Source organism: Homalodisca vitripennis, chromosome X, assembly GCF_021130785.1.
Source record: "Homalodisca vitripennis isolate AUS2020 chromosome X, UT_GWSS_2.1, whole genome shotgun sequence".
Classification (NCBI taxonomy): Eukaryota; Metazoa; Arthropoda; class Insecta; order Hemiptera; family Cicadellidae; genus Homalodisca; species Homalodisca vitripennis.
This window is the reverse complement of record NC_060215.1, coordinates 17,929,749-17,956,139: the sequence shown is the minus strand read 5'-3', so window position 1 is coordinate 17,956,139 and position 26,391 is coordinate 17,929,749. Positions and strand designations below refer to the sequence as shown.

The 26,391-nt window shown below is 30.2% G+C and overlaps 1 protein-coding gene across 1 annotated transcript in view; it reads left to right on the top strand.

Annotated features, from left to right (window-relative positions):
• LOC124368748 (twitchin-like) overlaps positions 1–26,391 on the top strand; it is a 260,447-nt gene that overhangs the window by 71,593 nt on the left and 162,463 nt on the right. Inside the window, 24 exon segments of the mRNA XM_046826091.1 lie at positions 1,111–1,179; positions 3,002–3,043; positions 3,441–3,473; positions 4,131–4,184; positions 4,601–4,681; positions 5,462–5,536; positions 6,281–6,337; positions 8,780–8,836; positions 9,155–9,214; positions 11,483–11,542; positions 12,102–12,161; positions 12,934–12,993; positions 13,308–13,367; positions 13,889–13,948; positions 14,159–14,215; positions 16,080–16,139; positions 16,898–16,957; positions 17,379–17,438; positions 19,824–19,883; positions 20,801–20,860; positions 22,547–22,615; positions 23,386–23,442; positions 24,529–24,597; positions 25,477–25,737. Coding sequence (XP_046682047.1) covers positions 1,111–1,179; positions 3,002–3,043; positions 3,441–3,473; positions 4,131–4,184; positions 4,601–4,681; positions 5,462–5,536; positions 6,281–6,337; positions 8,780–8,836; positions 9,155–9,214; positions 11,483–11,542; positions 12,102–12,161; positions 12,934–12,993; positions 13,308–13,367; positions 13,889–13,948; positions 14,159–14,215; positions 16,080–16,139; positions 16,898–16,957; positions 17,379–17,438; positions 19,824–19,883; positions 20,801–20,860; positions 22,547–22,615; positions 23,386–23,442; positions 24,529–24,597; positions 25,477–25,737 — 1,641 coding nt within the window.

The following is a 26,391-nucleotide window of genomic DNA, read 5'->3' as shown; positions in this document are numbered from 1 at the left end:
TGATCAATGGACTGGTACAATCTCTTTTAGAAACTGGCTTCGAAAAGATTTACATTTTGTAATTACTTGACATACTAACATGTGCTGAACATAGAGTAATAATCTAATTTGGGTAGAAATCTGTAACAGTTCCTTCAAAAGGTGTTACTAACTCGCTTTCACGAGTGCTGCCATCTTTCATATTGAACCTGTTCACTGTTTCGCTCTCCCTACTCAACAATTTTACTACCACTTATTATGCTGATCATTTCGACCCAACCAAATGATTATCGGACTGTAAATTTCTTTACATCTGACCACAAATATTTTTTTTATTAAAACAACAAATTTAAACAATTTTCTACGTACGCTTACAAACGAAATTGTGTTCTATCAATATCTAAACTCTTATGTTAACGTTTCTCATTATAATTTATAAATTTCTATAATTTCTAACTACCTTCTACAACTACAGTTTTGCAATTTAGAATTAGAATAAGATTTTATTTACCGTTAAATAATATCTCTATTACAATAGGTTTCGTAAATGGTACATAAAAGTACTAAAACTAGTTTAAAATATATAAACAATCAGAATTTAAAAAATCGTCAGTAGTGTAAAAGGCTTTAGAAATAGTAATTTTGAACTTATTAATAGGCTGATCCCTAACTAACTTATACCTAGTGTTATATTCATGTATTGAACTCTGACTGTCAAATTTATTTATATTTTCTCTAATATAAATTAAATTGTTATAAATATATATATATATAAAGAAAATTTAGTGGTAACAAATTTCAAAGTATTTAAAAATTAAAAGAGTATAACACAAATAAGTTATAGTAGGTTTGCTCAGAATAAATCTTTGAATATTCTTAAACTAAAATTTCAGAACCACACCAATATATATATATATATATATATATATATATATATATATATATATATATATATCTTATTGCTCTCTTAGTAAAGAGCAAATTTTAAACTATGCCAATAAAGCACTATACTATACAAAATATCTATGCTAAACATTGACTTCATTCATTGAACAAGTTTCTTAGATCAAAACCCATCATGGCAGATGTGGTTGCATGCCGGTTTTATCTGATCTTGCATGTGTTGTACAGAAAGAAGAAATTGTGAAAATACAAGAGGCCAAACGGAAATCGAGCAAGGCAGAAAATGGTCCAGAGGAGGTGTGTATTCAGGCAAAGACCTTCATGGGAAAAGGGTCTGAATATTGTATTATCAGTTGGTCAAATAATCATTTTTGTCTTGATTTTTACAAAATAATGATATAGGTTATTATTGTGTGGTTAAAGGTAAAACATTACAAAATGTATGATTAAATGTGTTACGTGTAATCGAAATTGGAAAATATTAAATAAATCGAATTAATACTATGGATGTATATCATAAAAGAATACTAGGTTTAATACTAATCTAACAATAAATAAACAATAATTTCAGTAAACAACAATATATTTTAGCTGTTTTTAGGAAACAATATTAAATTTGCTTTCCTCACTAGTTTTAGAACTAAAGCAAACATTATTTTTAAATGATAAATAATGTTTAATGAAACAAAGCAGGCTTGAAACATTATATTATTTACAAGAATATATTGATTTTATAAGAAGACGTTATGTGCAGTTGTAAAACTATAGAAATTTATTTTATCATGTACAGCTTTGAAAAGTCTGTATGTGTGCATGGGGATAAAAAACAAGTAACAAGTTTTTTTTTCTTTCTTTATAAGTTATTCTATTGTTAACCGAGTTCAATGAAGTATTATTCACAATATATTACTGAAATAAATAACAGCTATTTGTATTATTTACAATGGTTTATTTCTGCAACTCAGTTGGTTCAATATTGTACTTTAAATGTAAGTTTAGGCACCATAAATGTTCAAATATATAAATGAAGTTTTAATAAACTGTATTCAAATTGACAATTATTCATAAAACTAGTAAAATAATAGTGTGTATTGTAAAATTTGAGGGCTTGAACAGCAGAATCAATATAATACTTTGAAGCAACATTAAATAGAATGTTGTTTAAACAGTACATGCTATAGTTGAGTAAAGGAGGTATTCATAAAACATAGTTGTGTGAGGATAAATTTTATCACGAATTATATAACATTTTCAGTAACTCACACTTCTTTCATGGTTACATCTAAAAGTTTCTAGTAACTCCGTATGGCTTGTAGGAGAAGGAGAACCACCAGTTAGATAAAAAAGTAAAATGCTAAGTCCTATAAAAATGCAAAGGATTTCACTGTTATTTACCGTACAACAATCCCATGCTATTTCTTTACTTGTTTTGCTGTGTGTATAAATAAACCAGGAGAAAGAACATAAAATATTAATAATAACCGTTTACCTTGGGAAACACCTAGCGTTAATGTGTGGAGCACTCAAAGAAACACTTTACAAGAAGAGGTGTTGTTGTTTCATTAGTTATTCCTCATTCTCTAACAAGCCAAATTGAACCCGTTACTATAAATCAAATAAAACAGGTGCAAACTGGAACTTGTTAAAATAATTATAGAAATGATATTTCTAGAGAGAGTAAAAGCCAGGAGGACTATTTGCGGAGGCAGCTGCTACTATAATTATTCTACGGTTACTCGGTTACTCACGACTGCACCTTTCAGGCTTTGTACGCCCACTTAGCAATATTAATAACATTAATAAAGAAACGGCCGCAAATAAAACTCACACTTAACTCAACCTTGCAGATACTTGGAAGCCTCTTACCTTTTATTCATGCTCAGTCACCAAAACCTTTTCATTTTTAGTATCAAAAAGGCACAATAAAAATAAACAGTTAAATTAATATATATTAAATGCCATGCTTTAAAACTCCATTATACGATTTATTTACAAATTCTTATTTAATTTGTAAAACCCTTTAACTTTTTTCTTAGTTTGATAACTTTTTTAATTTTTCAGCAGGTATGTGACTTTTTAGTTTATATTAAAATATTAAAACTTGTTTGTATTTTTTAAGGTTGTGGAGACTAAAGTGGAACAGAAGTCCAAAGTAGAAAAGGTAATTATGTCATAGCAGAAATGTAATCTAAGTTGTAATAATGGTCTTAGATTTTTAACTCTCCATTAGTTTCATGGAAATTAAATTTTTTATGAAAACTTCATCCAGTGAACTTTTAGAGGCTTAGTAAAGTTGATATGTGAACACTTGATACATTCAACAATGTTCAAGATGCTAAAATTTAGTTTGATTTTGGATAAAGATGAAGTAAGTGTTTAAATATAAATTTACCTGCAAATAAAAATACAAACTCACTTAGAATCTGAATAAAGGTTTTCCTTCATATGTATGTTTCATTCAATTGAATATTAGGTGTGTGAACAAAGCATTTTATGTTGTACAAACCCATATAGTTTGCACAATTTTGTATTACTATTTGAATTTTATTCTTTTGCAGAAAGAAGAAATTGTGCAGAAAAAGAAAGTATTGGTGAGTAACTGTGTGCTGGTTATAACAATAGAGGAAAGATCTGTTAGAAATGAAATTCTGGCAATGGTAAAAGGACAAACTATGTTTTGCGTTTGAGTTTTGTAAGGCAAACGACACAGTTCTTACAATTTGTTTTTTGTGGTTTTTGTATATTAGGTTACAATTAGGAAGGAATAGTCTGAAGGTGGGTAACATTGGTTTGATTTTCAAATTTCAGTGTTGATTGGCCTGTGTTATACGATTTGTACATTGTAAATAGGTACATTGTAAAAACATGTAAAAAGGGCTTTTATGCCTGGACTTTTTGTTGTTTTTTTGTGTTTTGAATGTATAGACTAGGATACAAACTTAGATGTTTGCCCTAGTATGTGTGTAAAAACGAGATCAGACATCTTGTTTTTTAAAGTTGATTTTGTTGTCACTCATACTTAGTGTCATGTGCAGAAGAGGATTTTTACACATTTTCAAATAACATATTTACGACATTTAATAACAAAAAATGTTTTTTACAACCAAGGCAGAAAAATAAGTTTACTGTAGAAACTATAACTGACTGTATGAAAGCAGCATCAGAATTATAGATATCATAGACTGTACATATTTGTGCCTTAGTTTATAGAAACTGCTGTAATTACAAGAGCTTTTGCATGCTTTTAGAAACAAGATGATATGAATGGTGATGATAAGATAGCTCCAGCTCCTGCAAAAAAGGTGAGAATTATGCAAAATAATATACTGTATAAATATATGCCTCAGTCATATATTATTTTGTGTTACTAAGTGTAAATAATTCACCAACATTTACAGTTAATTTATTGTAGTTTATAGTATAAATTATACGTTCAGTGCAGTGAATTTACAAGAGCTTTAAACTAAATTTAACTACTAGACCAAAAACACTTCAATATCACAGTATATTTAAAAATATAATGTGATAACTTTTCAAAACAAATCACGTGTACTTTAAATGTGACAGTTCATTCATATAAACGTTATATCACACACAGATTTATGTGAAACACACTTTTGTGTCATAACTGAAATGTAACTTCAAAGAGTGGAAATATTTCTCTTAAGCGTAATGTACATGTACACCTTGTGACTAATTGAAGTCCTCTCTCTAACAGAAGAGTGTCGTCAATGACACCCAGTCCAGAACTAACAGAGAAGAACCTGTAGTAGAGAGTCCGGAGGAGTCAGAAACAGAGGTAAACACTACACGGACACCACATTTTAAGTATATTCCCATTGAGAAATCTAAAAAATTTGTGACGGAAAGAGGTGTAGAAACAGATCCTACCTGTCTGTCAGTTGGGAAGAAATTCCTCTTTACGTCACTTTTACTTATGAGTGCAGTTGATATACAGTTCAGAACTAAAAAGTCCTTTAGAACGCTTAAAATACTACATTGTAAAAAGACACACCCCAGTATAGAATTCTCAGTTTAAAATCAATTCTGAGCTTTCATGTACTTTTTCATTATTCAGTTGCTTTAATTCCTTCTCATGCCATTTGGTAAGGGGCCTTTATGGCACAATAATATAACTTTTCTAGAGTTATTTTGCCGAAATAAAAAAAACAATTCAATACTGAAAGTTCAAAGCACTTTTGAAATTTTTCTTCCTTGAGTTAGTTTTAGTATTATGAAAAAACTAATGCAGTATTTTTGGCAAATAAATCTACTTTTACACAAAACATAAAATGTCAATTGTTTCGCTTCTATAGAAATTGAAGAAGAAACAAAAATCATTTCAGCTGTTAAAAATTGTCTCACACAGCTTCTTTTAATTTCAAATTGATACTTGATTTGTACCTATAAAAATAACAATATTCAGTCATCTTGCATGTAACAATATCAAGCCGTAAACATTTTCTGAGTTACAGAATATTTCTTCAGTAACAAGATAATTCATAATATAAAATACTGTTTTGATTTGACAAATCATTTATTGCACACTAACCCATGTTGTAACATTTGATTTGTGCAGAGTGAAGAGTCAGTTGTGGAAATAACAAAAACTCAAGAGGTCGATAAGAAACGCACAGACAGTATAGCAAAAAAGGTACACAAACATTCATCTGTATGGATAGAGAGCAATAATTATTATAACTGACATATTATTTTGTTTATTTTTAAACACTTACTGTTCAAAAGATACATACTCTCTCGTTTAACATATGATGTGGGCACAGGTAGACATTTATAACACTGTATAAAAATAGTTGAAGCAATGATATACATTGTGAACGTAAACAAATCCATTTGAACACTTTCCAGCTTGGACTTGTAGCTAGACTGAAACGTATATTTTGAAACTGGCTGAGCCGTACACTATTCGTAAATTATTTACTGTATTAACTTTAATTCATGTTGGTTTTGTATATATGTAGAAACAAAATAAGAGAATATCTAACAATATTCATTTTTAACTTTATCACGATATGGTTCAAGCTAATAATACATGTGAATTTATTACAGCTTGAACTCTAATATTGTTCTTTGTTGTTTTTCCAATGTTCAATGTTACAAACTAGTTAAATATCAATAATTAATGTCTCAGCCACAAAACAAAATATTGCCAGCCTTAAAACTGTTTTCTTGGTCAATAATTAATTACCACAAGTTTCATTAAATTTACAAAATATTAATTTTTATATTTCAAATCCCACAGTTGTTGAATGAATTACTTAAATAATAGTTTAACACATTTTTATCACAGTTATAAGCCAAACACACATCACTTAATTTACAATCAATAATATTATATAATAGTGAACTCTGTCTCTAGTCCATATGTTTTCTCCAGGAGGAGCCCAAACAAGAACCTCCAAAAGTAAAAGAACCTCAGAAAAAGGCTTCCCAGGTGAATAATTACATCATTATCTTACACCACATTATATATATATATATATATATATATATATATATATATATATATATATATATATATATATATATATATATATACTTAATATTATTCATTATTTCGAATACTGCATAAGAAGAATACACTTATAACAATACAAAATCATACTGAAGATCATATTGCATATTACATTATTATAATTGTGTATTACAAAAGCTTGCATTCAATCAGTTCAGAGTTACACTCTATATTCTTTCTATGAAAAATTAATTATATTTTCTAAACTGCAATGGACTAGTAGGTCTGTAAATTGTGCAGAATCATGTGTTAAACATTCATTTAGCACTCTATAGAATGTTCAATGAAATAATTGTTCTGTCCAGAATATATTGCAAAGCCTGGTCCAAAAATAGAAGAGCAAAGAGAACCCATCCATTAAAGTATTTCCATTCACATAATTCACTGTACGCTTATTAACAAGAGCCATTTATCACTTTAATTAGGTGGTTATAAAAACAATGAAACTGTATACAAGCACATTTATTTTTGGATCGAACAAAACCTGAGGACCAATTTACAGGCTTTCATAATTGAGAATATAACTGATTGGTATATTTAATGAGTGGAAGGAGAAGTGACATTATTTGCCAAGAATAGGAAGAGGTCGAGTTGCCAACAGAAAACATAATGCAGTCTGTATTTTACACGGCCTATAATGAATCAGGGCAAAACTGACATGATCTCTAAACATTATCTGATGGTTGGCACGGTCCTTATCGTCTAGTTGGCTGTGTATATATCTCTCCCTCTCGTATTATACTAATTCTTTTTATTTTTGTCATCTTATTCTATCCGTTATAAGTGTTTTGCTTTCAAAGAGAGCTTGTTTCAGCATAATGGTCTTGGCCGGGCACCTTAATATTTCTTCTGCCAAAGGATGTGGTAAATTGTGGTAAATGTAAATTGTGTCCGCTGGTGCTCGATGGCTATTCACGTGGCTATTAATGTGGCTATTCATCGGTCTATAGCTACACGAATAGATCAGGTTTCGCATTCTTGTTCTCTGCCAGATGCCGTGGCCAGCTGGCTGTTTTTCAATCAGTTTTGTTGTGGGATCTGCCAGTTTTCGGGAGTTTAGTCCTCTGGAAGGTGGAAGATTGTCAGGTCCGGGAGGGAGTGGGAGAGTGGTCGTGTCAGTTGTGTCGGGATGTCCGGTCGGGCCTCGACTCTCGGTCGTTAGTCTGCCAGTCCGAAGTTCACTCGTCCATTCATGTGTATCCTTGTCTCAACTCAGTAGCAGGTCTGTTCTGTTCTTTGGCATCTGTCAAAATCCTTCTTGTTTTATTTGCTTTATAACATGTACTATTAACTCGACTGTTTGACAATAGACGTTTACTTCCTATTAACTAACTGATTGAGACTTGAAAAATCATAAAGTGGAGAAGAAACATCGCTGAGCCAAAAAGAAATTGTGTACTCAGGAGGTGGAAATCCACAAATAAAATGTGCTAAGAATTTTTTTTTTTTTTCACATAGTCTCTTAAGTACTTTAATTTGTTCAGTATTACATATATTTATTTTTTAGTCCCAAACTATTTGTTCTCTCATGTATGGTAATGTGAAGAAATGTAGAAACAATTAATATTACTCATAATACTTACTTCTGATGGCTCTGTATAAGGCATTTATCTTTACAGACCTTTGAAAATTAAAACTGATTTGAGATCATATGGTTCATACAGTTTTTAGTGTTAGGTACATCTGCCAGTCCTCTCCATTCATTGCACTGTTTGTTGTTTTATCTCATTTTAAGAACACAAAACCTCCAGTAAAACAGTTATATAATAATTAATATTATTTTTACTAATGGTCACATCCCATATGTATTATTTTTGAAAATAATGGTTAGAAACATTTTTATTTATAAAATTTATGTAACTTACAGTTGTTTTATGACTTATTTGTGATTTTTAAGTGATTTATTTAATGAATCATGTAGACAAGTTTAGTTAAAATTAAATGCCAACTAACATCAGTTTATTCAAAAGAATTGTCATATGCTTTAGGTACAATCAAATAATAAATGTATAAATATAGTGTGGGATAAAGTCATAATTATATTAGTCTGAAGTATAACTTTTTTTAAATTATGAATAAGGCATGCCTTTTATAAAAAAAAACTATGTTTATATGTGTTGTAAATTAATGTTTATTGAAATACTTTTGTATAAAAAAATCATTCACTTCTATAACAATGTGTATGTGAATATATTAACAGTTAAAAATACAGAAGTTTAGGATATTTCATCAAAAATTAAATATAAATACAATTTAACTGTACATACAAGTATAACATTAGTACAAAGATTTGGAGTGTTTGTTGTTTGTTAGATATAGCTGTAGAGGACCAGAATGGTGTAGCATGTATGTTCTATTTAGGAGGAACCAAAACCAGAACCAAAGGCAACAGAGGCTGTGAAGAAAACAGTCAAAAAGGTAATTGATTCATACAATACAAACTACTTTCCAAAACTGATAAAAAGATATAAACAGTGTACATAATACCAGTGAAGTACTTTGAGTTTGGACTCGTTTTACAAAATTTCAGTCATTCTAAGAAAGAACATATTTCAGTCTTTTTATTAACTTCAGCACAGACCATCAATGTAGAAACATTTTCGTAACATTGGTCTGTAACATTAAAATCCAATATTACCTACATTAGGGACAAGAATTTATGACACAGTAATCTTTCATTTATTTAGTAGATACCAAAGTTGTATTTAACATATAATTACGTTTTTTTCAACACAGGAAGAAGTAAAGCCTGAAACTCCTAAAGCGAAAGACACTGACAAGAAACCTTCTATAAAGGTACATTTACAGCAGTTTTATTCATTCTGTCTGTATTCCCCTTTGGTATTCTAGTACTGCTTCACTTTTACTTTGTTTTGAATAAACTCATGCTAAATGCATCCAAATCATCTAGTTATCACAATCATATTCAACTAAAACTGCTAGGTGGCTGCTTGACCTTCTGCGCTACAAATAAACTACCAGAAATCTGGAAACGGCTTAAAAACTTGGCTATCCTTATTTTCTAAAATAAGGTTGACATGAGTCAACACTCGATGATAGTGGCCTCGTATTTCTGCTTGCATCTTGTCATAACATTTGTGCTTAATTCGGCCATAGAGTACTCGGAAGCGCTGGCAGTAATCTTGCCAACGCCATTTGAGTGCTAGCCATTCATTGTGTCACGCCAGCAATTCATTTACAACCAAACATTGTTTATTAATGCATAATGAAATTATTGTTGCTTTATTTCTACATTAACAAATACTGGTAGTTCTATGAACCAGTGCTGTCTTTATGACAGTTTTAGAAATAACACTGCACCAGTTCATCGAAGGATAAAAAAACTCGTAATACCATCAAGTTTATGTTACTACCTTATATTTCACAAAGTTAATAGCTATTTCAGTTTTTTACTGCACTCAGTAAGAAAAAAGTATTGTAAAGGTAAAATATCTTGGTCTTTAGTGGAAATATACGTTCTGGGGACTACTAAGTCAAAATAAATTACGCAAACAAAAACATACTTCTGTATAGGTGTATGTATATAAGCTCTGGTCATCAGCAAACAAATAAAATGATTTTGACCTAATATGACATGTAATTTACCAAAAAAAACATGTTTTAATAAAACACTTAGTTGCAAAAGTAACAAATATTTTGTAAAAGAATTCACACCACACATTTTTTAAAGTTTTTTTTTTACATTTCATAGTTTATTAAATAAAATAGTTGACAAAATAGTGCATGTATTTATAAGTCACTTACAAATGTCATAAGTTTCGAATTTTAATGTTGGGTAAAATGTAACTCAAACCACTATAGAGACCATTAAAAAGATTATCTAGTTATAAATTAAATTAGACATGTGCATGTCATTAGATAAATAAATATCTTCCAAGCTCCTTTCCCTTGTATTACATTTTTTATGTATAAATTTTGAAACCAAATTAAGTATAATTTTTATTTCGTTTAAAAATTATCAAGTGATTTTGATTCAATATTGATTACTTTAAATTCATTAAAATAATTAAACTCGCATGAGACGTACCTGCATAAAATCAATTTAATTTATAAGTAAGGGGAGAATAATTGTTGTATATTTTGCAAACTATATTAAGCAGTCTACAAATTTATTTAAATTTTACATAGACAGTTATTTCTCAAAACAAATTCTTTAAAGGAACTATAACTATTACAAATAATTTAAACTATTCAAATAAAAGGATATAACATAAATAATTTAATTAAAATAATAATGTTAATGGAATGGCAAGTTTCTTGGATTTGTAGACTCAATGACATGGCTTTAATGTTGTACTTTTTATGGCTCATCATACTCATAAAACGTAGAAGATTAAATCTCCATAAATAATTGCTCATTGCTTTTAATTGATTATTCCCTTGTTTTGCTTGGCATGTTTTACAGTTCAATTTGTTATTATATTGCTGTAGAATTGTTCACAATATATTTTATTGTTCTTCGTGTGAACTCAATTATTAAATGTGCACTTACAATTTAAATGTGATTGATATAAGTATTACCGTTAATGATTTTTTCTTTCCACGTTGTGACCTACCGTCTAAACCTTTGCTATGGTTTAAACCATATGGAGGTAAATATTTCCTGTCTTGAGGGGTAACAGCAATAAATATTGTGCTTTCCTAATTTCTGATAAATTATTATTAGACAGAGTATAAAAATGAATAATTTTTCAACATGTTTTCTAATTATATATTTACTAGGATATCACATTTGATTACTCTGTCGGCTAGCTAATTCTGAGGTGGCTTTTAAACCTGCAAATTCTAGTACCCCCAGAAACATGGTCTGATTAAAAAATCATTTTAACAGTATATTCTTTGCATGTAAGAACACAGAACAACTTCACATAATTTTTAGAATACAATATTCTCTAACAGTCTTTAATTATGAAGGATAGACATGACAGATCTGGACATTTTCCTATATCTAAATAAGTTGCAAAAGTTTAGTAGATTTACATTAAAAGATTCCACTGACACAATTACACAAAGCATGTGTGTGTGTTTGTGTGTTCCATCTAGGAAGAAGCTAAGGATGGTCAACCAAAACCAGAGGAACCGAAGAAAAAAGCAACTTCTAAGGTGAGGTGGTAGGGTTTTAGCAGTTTGACATGTCACGAAAATTCCACAAAACCTGTATACAGAGTGATAAAAATTCTTCTAAATCCAAATAAACAATGATGTTATTCTGCCCAAATTTATAAAGTGGCTGCTGAAACATTAAAAAATCCATATTATGTTTTGAAACAAAAACCATTTCACTTTACTAACAGGTAAATGTAGTTTTTAATGAGTAATCTTTTCCTAAATTTTTTCACTTTTTATTTTACTGTCACGTTCCAAAATTGGGGATCAAGAATTTAATTTGTGACTCTTCATTTTTTTGTACTATCTATTCTTAAATATTAAAGGAAATGCTTATCAAATAATACTCATGGTCTAAGTTTGTGTAAATTTTATATCAGTGGTACTCTTGCTAATCATCTTATATTAGTACATTGGAGTTGCGAGATAATGTTAATTTTTTTTAAACTGGAAATTCAAAGCACATCTTTGGAAAAAATTAATGTTTTTCAATGAATCTATTAAATAAGTAACAATACTTGAAAACACACCCACATAAGCATGTGTTTATATGTAGGAAGAAACAAAGCCCGAACCAACTAAACCGGAGGAAACCAGGAAACCATCAGTCTCAAAGGTGAGTGTCCATCCTTCGATCATATTTGCAGGAATAAATGTGACTAAAATGAGAATGCACAAGTACAATAACAACACTGCACATGTGGTGTACCATATACAGAATGGAGCACATATGTTGTATTAGATCAATCCAAAACCAGTTTTTGAAAAAATTACTGTTTTATTAAAACTAAAACTAAAAATAATAGAATCTTATTTTGAAAAAAAAAATTGAATCTTGGGGATAAAATAATTTTTTTAATTCCTTTTCTTTGTTTTACTTAATGTATCATTTATCTAAACGAATTTCAATATCTGAAAGTTGTAAATCGTATAATACACTTATAAATTTTAAAATATTTAAAAAAGGACATTACAATATTCATCGTGGTACATACTAACATAATATGATGGTCATTTATTCATCACAATAATTAATCAATTATATTAAATAATAAATTTATTAGTCAGATTGATAAGATCCACAAAAGTGCAATAAGAATAAAAATTCATTTTTCAATAATAATTTCTCAAAACATTTATGTAAGAGAAATCTCAATGGAAGTCTTTTAGCACAATACTGGTACTTTCATTGAATGCATTATGAAATCAGTTTTAAAAATACATTCACACCATTTATACACATTTATAGGTTTGCTCTTTCACTATGTTTGCTTTATATTTATTAACATCAATAACAAATATCACTGCACACCAATATAAATATTGTTAGTAACACTGTTTGGATACAGAAACAGAAGTTGTGTGAATGTGATATTGTGTTTTCTTAGGAAGAGACTAAACCTGAACCGAAAAAGCCTGAAGAAACGAAGAAAAAGCCTATTTCTGAGGTAAATGTTGGTAATAAACATACATAATAAACAATTATATTTTATTTCATTACAATGCGACATACATTAAGATACAGTTGTAAGTTCTTCATACACAGATGATTTGTAAACTTTTTGTCTTAATGAAAGTTAATCAAGTAACTGCAATACTACAGAAATAGGAACTAAATACCCCCCACTGTGTACATAGAACTGTAGATATAGTTCACTAATGAGTAACTGTGAAGTTCCGTAACTAACATAACAAATAGTAGCAGTTAAAACTGCTTGTGACCAGTGTAGTAAAGCATGTTTATGTATGTGTTACACTTCAGGAGGAGCCTAGTCCCCAAGTTCCGAAGGCACCCTCTGTACAAAAAGAACCTCAACCCAAGGTATGAAATTCACTTCCAAACTAAACATATCTTAGATGTTTCCACTTGTAAAATGGATTAATTACAAACACGTGTTCATTTCACATCGTGTGTCTTATAATATGCAAATTCATGTGTGAGGGCTTTGTGTTTTATGTGAATGATATGTACAGAAAATTTCACATTCTGAAGGTGTAAACTTTTTTACTAACCCTTCAAAATTTGCGAGTACTTTTTTACTTTATGTGATACATGTATATTCCTTGTGTATGAGAACAAATAGAAATGGCTTTAATCAAATCGCACATTATTACATTATACTTAAATATTGGATGTGTACATAGTAAATTATCCATTAAGGACTGCTTTACTAAATTTTTCCCTTGAACTAAAATCAGATCTTGTAATCATCATGAACATTACTCCAAAAAATACTTTGAGGCCCACACTATTCAAACTAAAGTTTTGTTTTAAGTTATTTAATGTAAACCAGCCACTATGTTAAAAGAAAGCATGAAGCATGATTGTTGTCTTTGATGTAGGAAGAGAAACAGCCAGAACCAAGCAAACCCGGAGAAGTCAAACCTAAATCAGCCTTTAAGGTGAATATTTGTCAAGCATTTTACACAATATTTCATAATATGAGTACAATTTCAGCTCATTCATAACCAAGCACTATTTTCACACTTCTTTCTAAAGAAGGACAATTTATTTTTCAACCTTTATTTTACGTTTTAAAAGTTTAGCCATTACTATTAGACAACACAACACAATTCTGACACGAGCATGAACATTTTTTGTGTTATATGTAGGAAGAGACAAAACCAGAACCAACAAAACCAGAGGAAACCAGGAAACCAACTGTGAAGGTGAGAATTCTTTCTTGAATTTCCATTTGTTCAGTCAAAACATATGGTTTTGGTTCAAACATTTTTCATCAATGCAATGCCCATAAAACACAATGCTAAGTTACACAATGCTAAACACACTTGCAGTTCCTTCATATAATTGATAACAATTTATTGTGAAACTTATAATTTATGAATATAAATATTGTGACATTCCATATATCTAGTGTGGTTGATATTGTAATTTCCAAAAAAATAATGTTACTGTAGAAAATGTTGTTAAAATATCATAATACTTAGTTCTCTACACTTTCCTTTCCAATTATATTTAATGTAGAAACCAGCGCATGCGCGTGCACACACACACACACACACACACACACACACACACACACATAGGGTACAATGTGAATAATATTGGAACGATGTGAGTTTAAGTGAATTTAGTAACCTTCTATTCTTCTTCACTTCAGTTTTTTTACCTCAATCTTTAGTAACTTGGTGATGACCTTGGTAGTAGCTGTAAAAATAATAAAAAATGGTGTGGTCATAATAACAACTTACAGAATTATATATATATATATATATATATTTTTTTTTTTTTTTAAAGAAACTAAAATGTACAAGAGGTTCTCAAGTAAACAACAAATCTCATATGTTTACTGATGGTGGTTATGAGAAAACTGTAATTCATAATTTTTTTAACAGATAACTGATCATACATTGGCTATAGCACATTAAATATACCAGTACATAATTGAAAAATTATCATAGAAACAAGGAAAACATAAAATGTACACATCAACAAACTCACACAAATATTGGTAATATTTTTACAAAATTAATTTTTAAAATATGTGTATCGATGTAATGTGTAACAATAACAGTCACATATTTAAAATAGTCTAACTAACAAAATAAAGAATGGACAATCTGAAATTATTTATTAGACCTAGCCAGTTAAAACATATAATTACTTTATTAATTGCACATATTGACACTATTTAACAACAAACTGTAGAAAACAGCCAAACTAAAACTGAACAGATGTGTGTGCAACGTTGGATGCAAGACCAGGCAAGAACGATTGCCTTTCACGACTGGGACCCATCCAATTAAGACTAACCCTACAGTAATACCTTTTAATCTTTATTTATACACTTGGCTGCAACACAATGTAAACCGTTTGTATGATCAGATGAATCGTTCTTTTTTTATCGGTTTCATCTCCTGCTTAAACGCGTTCCACATTCGTACTACGCCACTCGCCTCATTGTACGGTACACGTAATTAAAATACCTCAATAATTTGTTTTCATTACCACACACTGTTTAGTTGGTAGACATCACAAATTTCTACACAGAATTAAGTGATTTTCGTTTATTTCTATCGTAACAGAGTAGGTTTTCACCGTTCTATTTCTACATGTAACAGTATAATTTGTACATCATGTGAAATCAGTAGGCAAAGAACTTGACTTATAGAATCACAGTAAATTTTGAAACTTTAAGACGTAATTAAGTGTTTATTTTGGAGAGCTGGTTGGTGCTTAGTCTAAGGTGTCAGACTTTAAGTGTTCAAATCCTGTCTGTAATTGGAGGATTTTTATCAGTATTGGTGATCTTTCACTGTACTGGTTTTCCCCTCAATCTGCTTTACGTATCCTCATAAAGGGCTGTGCTCTTTGGGAACATGGAGAATGAGATTAATCACTGTAATATTACAGAAATAGGAACTAAATACCCCCCACTGTGTACATAGAACTGTAGATATAGTTCACTAATGAGTAACTGTGAAGTTCCGTAACTAACATAACAAATAGTAGCAGTTAAAGCTGCTTGTGACCAGTGTAGTAAAGCATGTTTATGTATGTGTTACACTTCAGGAGGAGCCTAGCCCCCAAGTTCCGAAGGCACCCTCTGTACAAAAAGAACCTCAACCCAAGGTATGAAATTCACTTCCAAACTAAACATATCTTAGATGTTTCCACTTGTAAAATGGATTAATTACAAACACGTGTTCATTTCACATCATGTGTCTTTTTATGTGCATATTCACATGTGAGGGCTTTGTGTTTTATGTAAGCTGAAATTATATCTTCTGAATGATATGTACAGAAAATTTCACATTCTAAAGGTGTATACTTTTTCATTAACTCTTAAAATTTTTACAAAATCCTTTTTTATTTTATGTGATACATATATATTCCTTGTGTAACAGAAATAGTAAAAGCTTTGGTCAAACTGTGATAAATAAGTATTTTCACCTTTATAATGCAGCAACACATTAAATCTGCATGAACAAATAAACATAGATGTTTACGTTGAAAATATTTAATTTTGATCAATATATTTGAATTATGTACAGAACAATCACACACAGTATCAAGAATGTAATGTATTTTTTAACGCCAACAAAACTCACCTTTACACAAATTATAAAACATTGATACCAATTATGAGCAGTACAATAAATTGTTTTGTTTGATTCATTAGTTTTTCTGTAATTTATATGATTTTAAAAGTTTCAAAATCATAGCTACTTCTTAATACTTCTATCCTATATAATCTCTGTACTTGTGAACTACCATCAACTTTATGTAATTAACGTTTATATGGTTAGCAACCCTTTGAGTAAATAATATATGTAATTAACAACCTAATCTGTGTGTTTATGTGTCATGCGTGTGTTGTTTTAATACAGGAGGAGAATAAATTGGAACCAGCAAAACCTGGAGAAATAAAGAGGAAGCCTTCAGTTAAGGTACACACACAAACATTATTCATTTACTTTTTTAGATAAAGATACAATAACGGCACAGTTTAAATCTTTTCTTGTTAAAAATTATAAATAATTGACCTATAGTGAATTAATTTAACTGAATAAAGGATTAACAGTATCTGTAAAACATGAATTATGAATGTTATCTGTTCAAATATTAAATACAATATTTTCAGCTAAAAATATGATAAAATAATAATTATAATTATATAATAATAATATTTTGTATCTTCGATTAAAAAAACTTTTAAACCTTTTCACATATCATTCAAATAACACATTAATACTATATAGACTGTTCTACTTCAGAAGGTAGGACAGAACATGTGGTTGTGGGTATGCTACCTAGATTATTTGTGTGTTTAACCTCTTGATATGGACTCTTAAATTTTGTCCGATGCAGGAGGAAGTGAAACCCGAGGCTCCCAAACCAGCAGAAACAAAGAAAAAACCTTCTGTTAAGGTACATTACATTTTAAATTTACATACTCAGATTATATTCATACAATACAATTTTCAGTTTCATCACAATGGTTTAAAATTAGGTTATGACAATATATTTGGCAAACCGTAAAACATTAAAAAACAAGAAAGTTGTAAAACCTTCTACAGATAATTGATTATACTTTTTAGTAGTTTATACATATATTTTACCAACCGTTTTTGTGGTGCAAATACTAAGAACAATTATTTAATTTTGTCCGTACCATATTCATGAACTGATGACAAGTCATCAAATCCAGACTTCATGATTTTGCCGGTTCAGTGGAATTAGCTCAGATGGTAACTGGAAGATCGATGCCAGAATACTCTGCTTGCGTAATTCTGTTGCTTTGCTACGCAGGACCTGTGGGTTCCAGTTGAGTGCGCTGGGACAATATCGGGTTTAGCTGGACCTTTCAGTCCCACGTACAATGTTGGAGATATGGGCTCATTTTGCTATCAGCACTAGAGCAGCACCCACATAATCATTCCTAGTGTATGAGGAAGAGTGCCCTTAATACTAACGAGCATTTTTCCTAATTCTGCTCTTTCTTGAATTTCATTATCACTTAAAATTGTCATAAAATTAATGGCTACAACATCTGCAAGCCATTACTTTTTTCTATTTTAGTGAACATTATATTTATTTCATATTTTTTATCAATTTTATTGTTTTTTACTTTCTGGGCCACTGGTACATTTAAGTATTTTGACACTTTTCTTAATTTCTTCAATTTTTATAGCATGTAGTTTTAATGTCCTGTATGTTCGCTACCTATACTCATACACGAAGATGTATATGAAAATACAGTATAACAGAAATATTAAATCAGGTTTTCCAAACACCAGTCTTTCACAGACTCTGTCTGCTGATTTGTTCACACCAGGAAGGTGTTGAAACTAACCCACTTTCACAGTGAATGTGTTAAAGATCCTAAATAATAGAAATTATATATAAGTGAGCATGAACGTTATATATTATTCAGGGCCATTCCTAGACTAGGTGGTGCCCAGGGCAAGCATAGTTCGTTGACCCCCTCCCTGAACATAAATATAAAAAGTAACTATAACAAAAGTATTATCATTTCTACATTTTCAACATTATTACATTACGATTATTATTAACATTATTAAATATACATATATATCTATATACATATGTTAAGAACCGTAGTTTTAGCCTATGTCATATTCACAATTCTTACTTTAGCCTAAAACCATACTCCCCCTCTATCAGCCTACAGCTGTGACATCGGTGCAGCTTGCCCTGGTTGCCCCCTTCAAAAGGCCCTGATATTATTATAAATATAAATAAAATATAATAAATAAATAAACAAAAATAAATTTTAAATATTTTGATAACGAGTGTACACAGCATATGCAGTTCATTATAATGGGTGCATATATTTGTCCAGTAACAGACCATTGGGAAGCATAAGCCTACTATATTTTGCACACCTAAAATAAATACACACATGCTAAGTAACACACTATACATAACTAGAATTAGTACAGCAACATTATCAGAGTAACTGAAAAACTCCACTAGATGTCAGTAAAAACATTAGTCCTCAATCAAGAACATAGCCAGAAAAAAAATTAGGGGGTCAAGACGATTGATGTTTTCTTGTAGTGAACAAATAAGGCAAGTGCATTCAACCGCTCAGTCTCCATTTTGTTCCTTAAAAAGTTCTTAACCTGTTTCATTGTTGAGAACAATCTTTCAGCAGTACATGTCAGTAATACTGAATTATTTAAATAATAACAACCGTTTGCTAAAAAAAAGTAATTTAAAAAATTGAAAATTTTGGGGTTTTGGACCCCCTGGACCCTCTCACTGGCTACGTCCTTGTTCTCAGTATTAGCCTACAGCAAATGCCATGTTCCCTATTATTATTACACCAAATACTGAAAGACACACTCATTAGCTACTCTTTGGTGAATTCATAAAGAACACAAGATAAATTAATGTACATTATCACAGAGTAAAATTTCATCGTTACAAATGTTATCATTGTATTTCTGGTTTTAATTTTGTCCAGATTTTTAGAAATATCCCTCATGAAAAATCCAGTTCACTAATGAAAATAGCAACAGAAGTTTCTTTTTTAAATTAATCATGAACTCAATTAGTAAACCACAATGATTTCTACAAATACACTACTTTCATAAATGTTTTACGTGAAAAGGCTATTACTTAGAGTGTACTGTGTGAACATGAATGTATCAATGTGTGTGTGAGGACACACAGCTAACTAATAAATGTTGTGTATTAAGTGCAATGTGTTTAATTTTATACATGTTATATGTATGTGTTTAACCTCTGTAGAGACAGAATTTAGCATGTTTTTCTATGTAAACACAGGAGGAAACGAAACTTGAGCCTCCAAAGCCAGAGGAACCTCAGAGGAAACCTTCAATTAAGGTACATATACATTTCACATTAACACATTATTAGTTGATTTAAAATTACATTAAATTACATATAAGTTATTTACAATGATAAATTTAAATGTCTTTTTAGTTGTTTCGTGTACCTTGATCATGAAAACAACACTGATTTAGGAGTAATTCTTAAATTGTAATAAACTCAAGAAATTAATGGCAGACATTTACCAAAATACCTGTAACTCTATTCTAGTCAATATACCACTTCTCACTGAGATAATAATTTTACCCCAGTTCGATTTTTATAACACAGCTATTGTATTCTTTTCTCTTTTAGGTAACTTTTACCTATAATAACACTTATCTTTATATTTTGAGTTTTATGAGATAAGTTTACCTAAAACTATTAATATTATCCACCAGTTTACATTTAAATCATGAGCCAGTCACGTACGATCGTGATTTGGCACTTTTAAAAGACTGTAACAAAGCATGTTCATGTTTTTAGTATGTAACATTTGTTACATATGTACTGTGTAACAAATCACTAACAGTGTAAAGAGAAGTGCTACTTTACGTACGTCACAAATTTATGTTTTAATACCACGTGCCTGTGTTAACATAACTATATGTGTTTAATCAGTGGTGTAACCTAGTAGGGGGGGGAGGTGTGAGAAAAATAGAATCGTCCCCCAAAAATTTAAAAAATTTAAAAATGTATGTATACAAGCAATCCAACTTGTTTGAAATACAACAATTAAAAGGTTTACTTTGAATTAGGCCTATCTAATTTATTTAGTTAAGATTTACTCAGATTTATTCCCCCGTATGGTCTGCTTTTCATTACATTCATCCCCCCCAAAGCCAAGTCCTAGTTACGCCACTGTAGCTGTAACTGTTATGTGTGTTACGTGTATATAAGTAGAGTGTACTATTATGTGTCTGGGTGTATAGGAGGAGGCCAAACTAGAACCTGCTAAACCTGGTGAAATCCAGAGGAAACCATCTATAAAGGTAGGTACACGTGTTTATTATGTTTCCAAAGGTTACAGGTCAATATTACAAGCGACAACCTTGCTCTTCAGACTTCGGATTATTTGGAGTTGTTCAGACTAAAAGTACAGTTCGTATTTCTTAAGGTAAAATACGTTAAGTACGTCTTGAACATCTTCTATCAATGATGATTGATCCTATCCGATAAGTAAAGCTCAAGCATATTTTATGATCAATTACAATAAGTATACTGCATCAAAACTTTTAATAATCATTTCTTCTTTCCTTCTGTCTTGCCTTAATACTCATATGAAACTTGTGTCTTTTCTTATGTGTATCATAAATTGTTCATGGAGTCAACATGTGTTCATCTTACAATCTACTGATCCACGTTATTTTTTATTTTAAACACTTTTCAAATACTATTGGAAAATGCATTTACCTTCTATGTAATATTGTTTAAAGTATGTTTTCAATTATATAACTGATATTTTAATAGATTCCTAGAATTGTTTGGAGGATTATTTCTCCAGTGAATTTGTTTTATACATATTATTTGAAAATCTTTTGTTCTCCTGGTACGCAAAATCAAATTTTTTAATGCCAACAAACTTTGATGGGTTATAGATGTGTATAAAGTGATAACCTTCTACACAGCTAACTCAAAGACGAACTATTTAATAACAGCTTTTAGGAAATGTTCACTGAACCATGAACAATGGAGGGCTATTTTGAAAAATTTTGCTACTATTAAAAGATGTTTTACTTTTATTTAAAAAATGTCATATCAAAACTAACAGTCTTACAAAAAAACTAAAAATTTTATATATGAAATGTTGTGGATTTGGAATACCCTTAAGCGATATGGGAAAAAATTGAAAACAAATATGCTACTATTCATGTGACGTGATCAGTAGCTACACTAGGGTTTGAGGTCATTATTGCTGTATTTCCGCACAGACATGTGGACACTCTAAACGCCCTCATCTTGCACCGAGGTCTGTCACGTATTCAAAATTCACAGCACACAGATGCTAACATATTTAAGTCTTCAATTTTTTCTTGTGATTGATGGTACTCAAAAGGGACATATTTTCTTTTTATATATTATATTCAGTTTTATTGTAAAAACTTCATAGTTGGTAGAGCTTATGTATACCTCTCCACTGTGTGTAATTTGACGAATATTTCTGAAACTTTTACAACTGAAACCGTCTTAAGTTAGCTACTTAAAAGTGTGCACAAAGTTATCGCTTAAGGTACATCTAGACCTCATATCATGGTTTAAAAAATTTTAAAGTCAATTTAGAATATCAGAAGGACAAAATAAATAGATTTTTAACAAGAAATATGTAACAACTAAACACCCTTATTTAGTTGTTCAATAGATTTCCAGGCTTATGAAATGTGATGTTGGAAATTACAAAGGTGCATAAGTTTGTTCTGAATTAATATTTAAAATGACAAAACGTCAAATATAGCTATTGACATAATAAATGGAGCTTTTGTGTGAAGTATAAGGAATTTTTGCTTCCATACACAGAAAATATTATTTTGGGTTTTAGATAATAGTGAACCAATCATGAATAAGATTCCTCTACCTTGTTTCACTTTCTGTCAATGTGATGCATGTAATGTACTGTGTGCACTGAGTTCAGTGGAAACGGTCAAACAGTTCAATGACTAACTGTGTTTGTGTGGCTGAAGGATGAACCGAAGCCAAAAGAGATACAAGAGGCTTACGATGAGGACGGTTCAGACTCTAGTGACACCGAGGTAATACTCAGTTCTTCAGTGAAGGATCCACCAAGGCTACAGTGCATGAGTAAAACAAGTATTGGTGGCGTAGGATCGTATTATTTTTACAGCTCAATTTCCATTTCAACATTACCGCTGCTGTATCTATTTGTTATTGGAGCTTCCTCATTTTGTAGTAGGTAGCTTTGAGCCGTACCACGTATTTCAGACTTTGTATTGAGAGTATGTAGTCAAAATCATGTTTGAATTATATGTTGTACCTACTGCATCTGTTATTAATTTTCACTGTTGCTTGTAGCTCAAAGCCTTTTATCTCATAAAACGTTTACACAGCATTAAAATTTGATTTAAAATACATCAAAATCACTTTCAGAGAGTTTAAATTTTGAAACAAATTTGAGTGAATTGAACAAAAGTATTCTCACACTGTAATCCCTGTGCTATGACTCATCAAACATTTCACAATATATTCAATTGTTCGTATTAACTGTGAAATTCCTAAACAGAACATCAGTAAGTGTAGATTGCAACCTGTCATCTACTGGTCCAGTATCTATTGAATAATTTTGCTTATCGTATTTTTGATTGGTTGAGTTTCGTCCTTGTGTGTAAGTGTTCATCATTTTCAGCAGTAGCTGTTGAAGGTACTAGCCATGTACTTTACTCTGTTCTTCTTCCTCTGTGGTTGTTGGTTTCTTGACCTGTTGAAGTTGTTCACTACTATGCTCTTGTAACTGAATTGCCTTTGTGACCCTGTATTATCCCATTTATTTTTGCATGGTGTGCAGAAAACCGAAGCCAAAGACGCTAAGAAGAACGGTGTTGCCAAGAAGAAAGAAACCAAGGTGACTATATAAAAGGCTTACGAATAGTAATTTCTATTTATGAACAGATTTAAATAATTTATAAAATAAATTGAAATATAATAATTGATAGTAAGGGGTATGCTGGCTCATAAGAACTGTGTTTAAACACAGTTAAGTACATATTTCTTGTGCAGTATCCTTTTATCTACCTAGATCTAGAATTATCGGTTAAACATTTTATAAATATGTAAAAGTAAGGATTCAGGGGGGGGGAAGGCACAGACTTTAATTTTGTCTTCTGGGACAGCAACTGTGGCTACTTTGCATAGATCTTTCATCATGTCTGTTGAAAAATATAACTGGGGCTCAATCTTAAATCGGCTTTAACACCCCCTCACCCCTGTGGTAGACATTTTTATTTTATTGTTTTCAATTAGAACATAAAAAATCAACAAACTAAATAGTTTTCAGGTTGGAAGATCCAATGCTTACCCATACTGGGCATCCTCGTACAAGCGAAACACTGCCTTCTTAAAAAGCTCAGCATACCCCTGTTGATATTTTTCTAACTGACTTACTACAATTAAACAGAATACTAAACAATTTGAGTGCCTCTTAAAATATCTCCATTAAGAATACAAGGAAAAGTTAATTTAAATTTTAAAACTATTTTTATTTTATTTTAACATAGGACAAACAAAAATCTTTTTGTTTTCACTGTTCCTGGAAATAACATATTCATGTAATTTATTACAAAGAAGATATTCACTATGAAATCAAAACAGATAATTATTTGTGTAAAAACTATAATCTATCCATAATTTTTTTAACTAAGTACAGTGTAAACATTAATCCTATTTTATAACTTTACATGATAATCTATCTATTTTGAAGTTTGACTTTCTAAAAACCTAAAGTATAATTTAGATACTAAAAATTAAAAATTTAGAAAGCATTAAATTCTTTTTAAAGACAATCTTTGCTTGATTCAGTAAATATTAAAATACTCTTGTAGTAAGTTATTTTAGGTGCTAAGAAAATATCAGGTCATAATAAAAGGAGTATCATTATTTTTTTCATTTGAAATGCGGTTCATGTTTTCTTATAACTGAATATATTTTTCAGGAGGTTAAGGAAGAAGAGAGGAGAGCCTCAGTACAATCTATTACAGCAGAAGAAGCTGAAGAGGCAGAGGTAAGGTTTTCTGCTGGTTTCCTTTCAAAATTCAAATATTGTGCGAGTAAAGCCACGATTTACTGATTTACTCTAAAAATTTGCAATTGAAATTAATCTCCTAGATTGTTCCAGTTAGAAAAATAGTAAAAAGCAAAAGACAACTGAAAATTAAATTTATGAGTCAAAGCAGTACTGAACTATATTATTAGTGTATTCAGTATTGTTTGGGCGATTATTATTTGGTTATAGATTCTAGAAACTCTTATATTCATGGTCATATTGGGTGTTTACTAAAACATTGTAAGCATTACCAGTTATTTAAATACTCAACACAAATAAAACATTACTTTACATTTTCAAAAACAAAGTATAACTTTAAGAAGAATAAAATTCATAACTTGATTTTACAATTGTCTTGCTATGAAATGTTGACATATTTTAGTCTATTAATCTGACCTTGAATCCACCTTTTATGCTTACAAAATGGATTTGGAATGTACCAAAATAGTTGTTTTGTTTGTTATTTCTTGTTAGTGGCTATTGTGCTTGGGTATTATTTGAGGCACATACGAATTTTACCATAGAAAAGAGTTAGAACAACAATAATAATTTTGTAATTCTTGTTCAGATTATATTATATTGTGATTAAGATTAATTTTGCAACAAAGTAATTGAATAAGTAAAAGGTACTTCTTAAATGGTGTTATTGTTAAAAGACAATGTGCAAAGGTATATTTTCATTATATTTTTCATTTGATGTAACCAAATCAAAAAGTAGTGTCAGTAAAGCTTACAATTTACATGTTTCACTTCACTATTGGTTATATGCTCTTTTGTTAACATTTTCACCAAATGCTATGTACTGTTCTCCAATATCATGTATATGCTGTACTGCAGAAAAAACTTGAACAGAAGAAAACATCTGTATCAACTGAGAAAAAACTGTCCGTAGCAGCCAAAAAAGAGGAAACTGTTGTCGAAAAGCTATCGGAAAAAGTAGAAGTTGACAAATCTGGTCAAAAAATCAAAAAAGTTGAGGTTCTAGAGAAGAAGCCAAAAGTAGGAGGAGAGGCTTTCTTTAAGGTACAGCTGAAACCAACTAAAAAAGTCCAAGTTGAAAAGGTCAAAGAAGAGAAAAAGCAAGAAGTAACTGTAAAGGTGAGAATTGGGCGGTTTCGATTGTGAGTTAATGGCTTGAAATAGGAATTCCACTGCTTCACTTGGTGCGAGAAGCTCTACACACAAACCTTCCACGTCTGTCTCTACATGACCATGATATTTCATCATTGCCTCTACGTGATCATTTGTATATATATTGTTCGACAACTTTCTTTCCTCACCACAAAAATATCTATCCTTCTACTTCTGACTATGGGTTATTTTTCTCTCTTTTTTTAGCTGTCTTTCCTTGTCTTTTTCTTTACTTCTTCTTCTTCATTTTATATTATTTATCTTTTTATCGTGAAATTATTTATTTATGTGCAATATTTCTGTAATAGCCATGTTCCTCTTGGACATTTATACTTTATTCATTTATTACCATTAAGTTTCAATTTTATGTTATAGAAACTTAAATATGTTATTGAAATAAGGGAAAGTATATAAAAGTTTACAATTGAAAAATTGTACAAAAATCTATTTATTGTATACAAAGCTACTTTTTTAAGCTAATTGTTTGAAATTGTATTTTCAAGCTCGTTTATGCTAACAACGGTTATTAATCTTCCTATTTCTTTCTCTCCGTTTGTTTTATTTATTCAGTATTTTCCTTTGAATATAAGGACTTTTAGTTGAATTTAAATAATTTCTTTT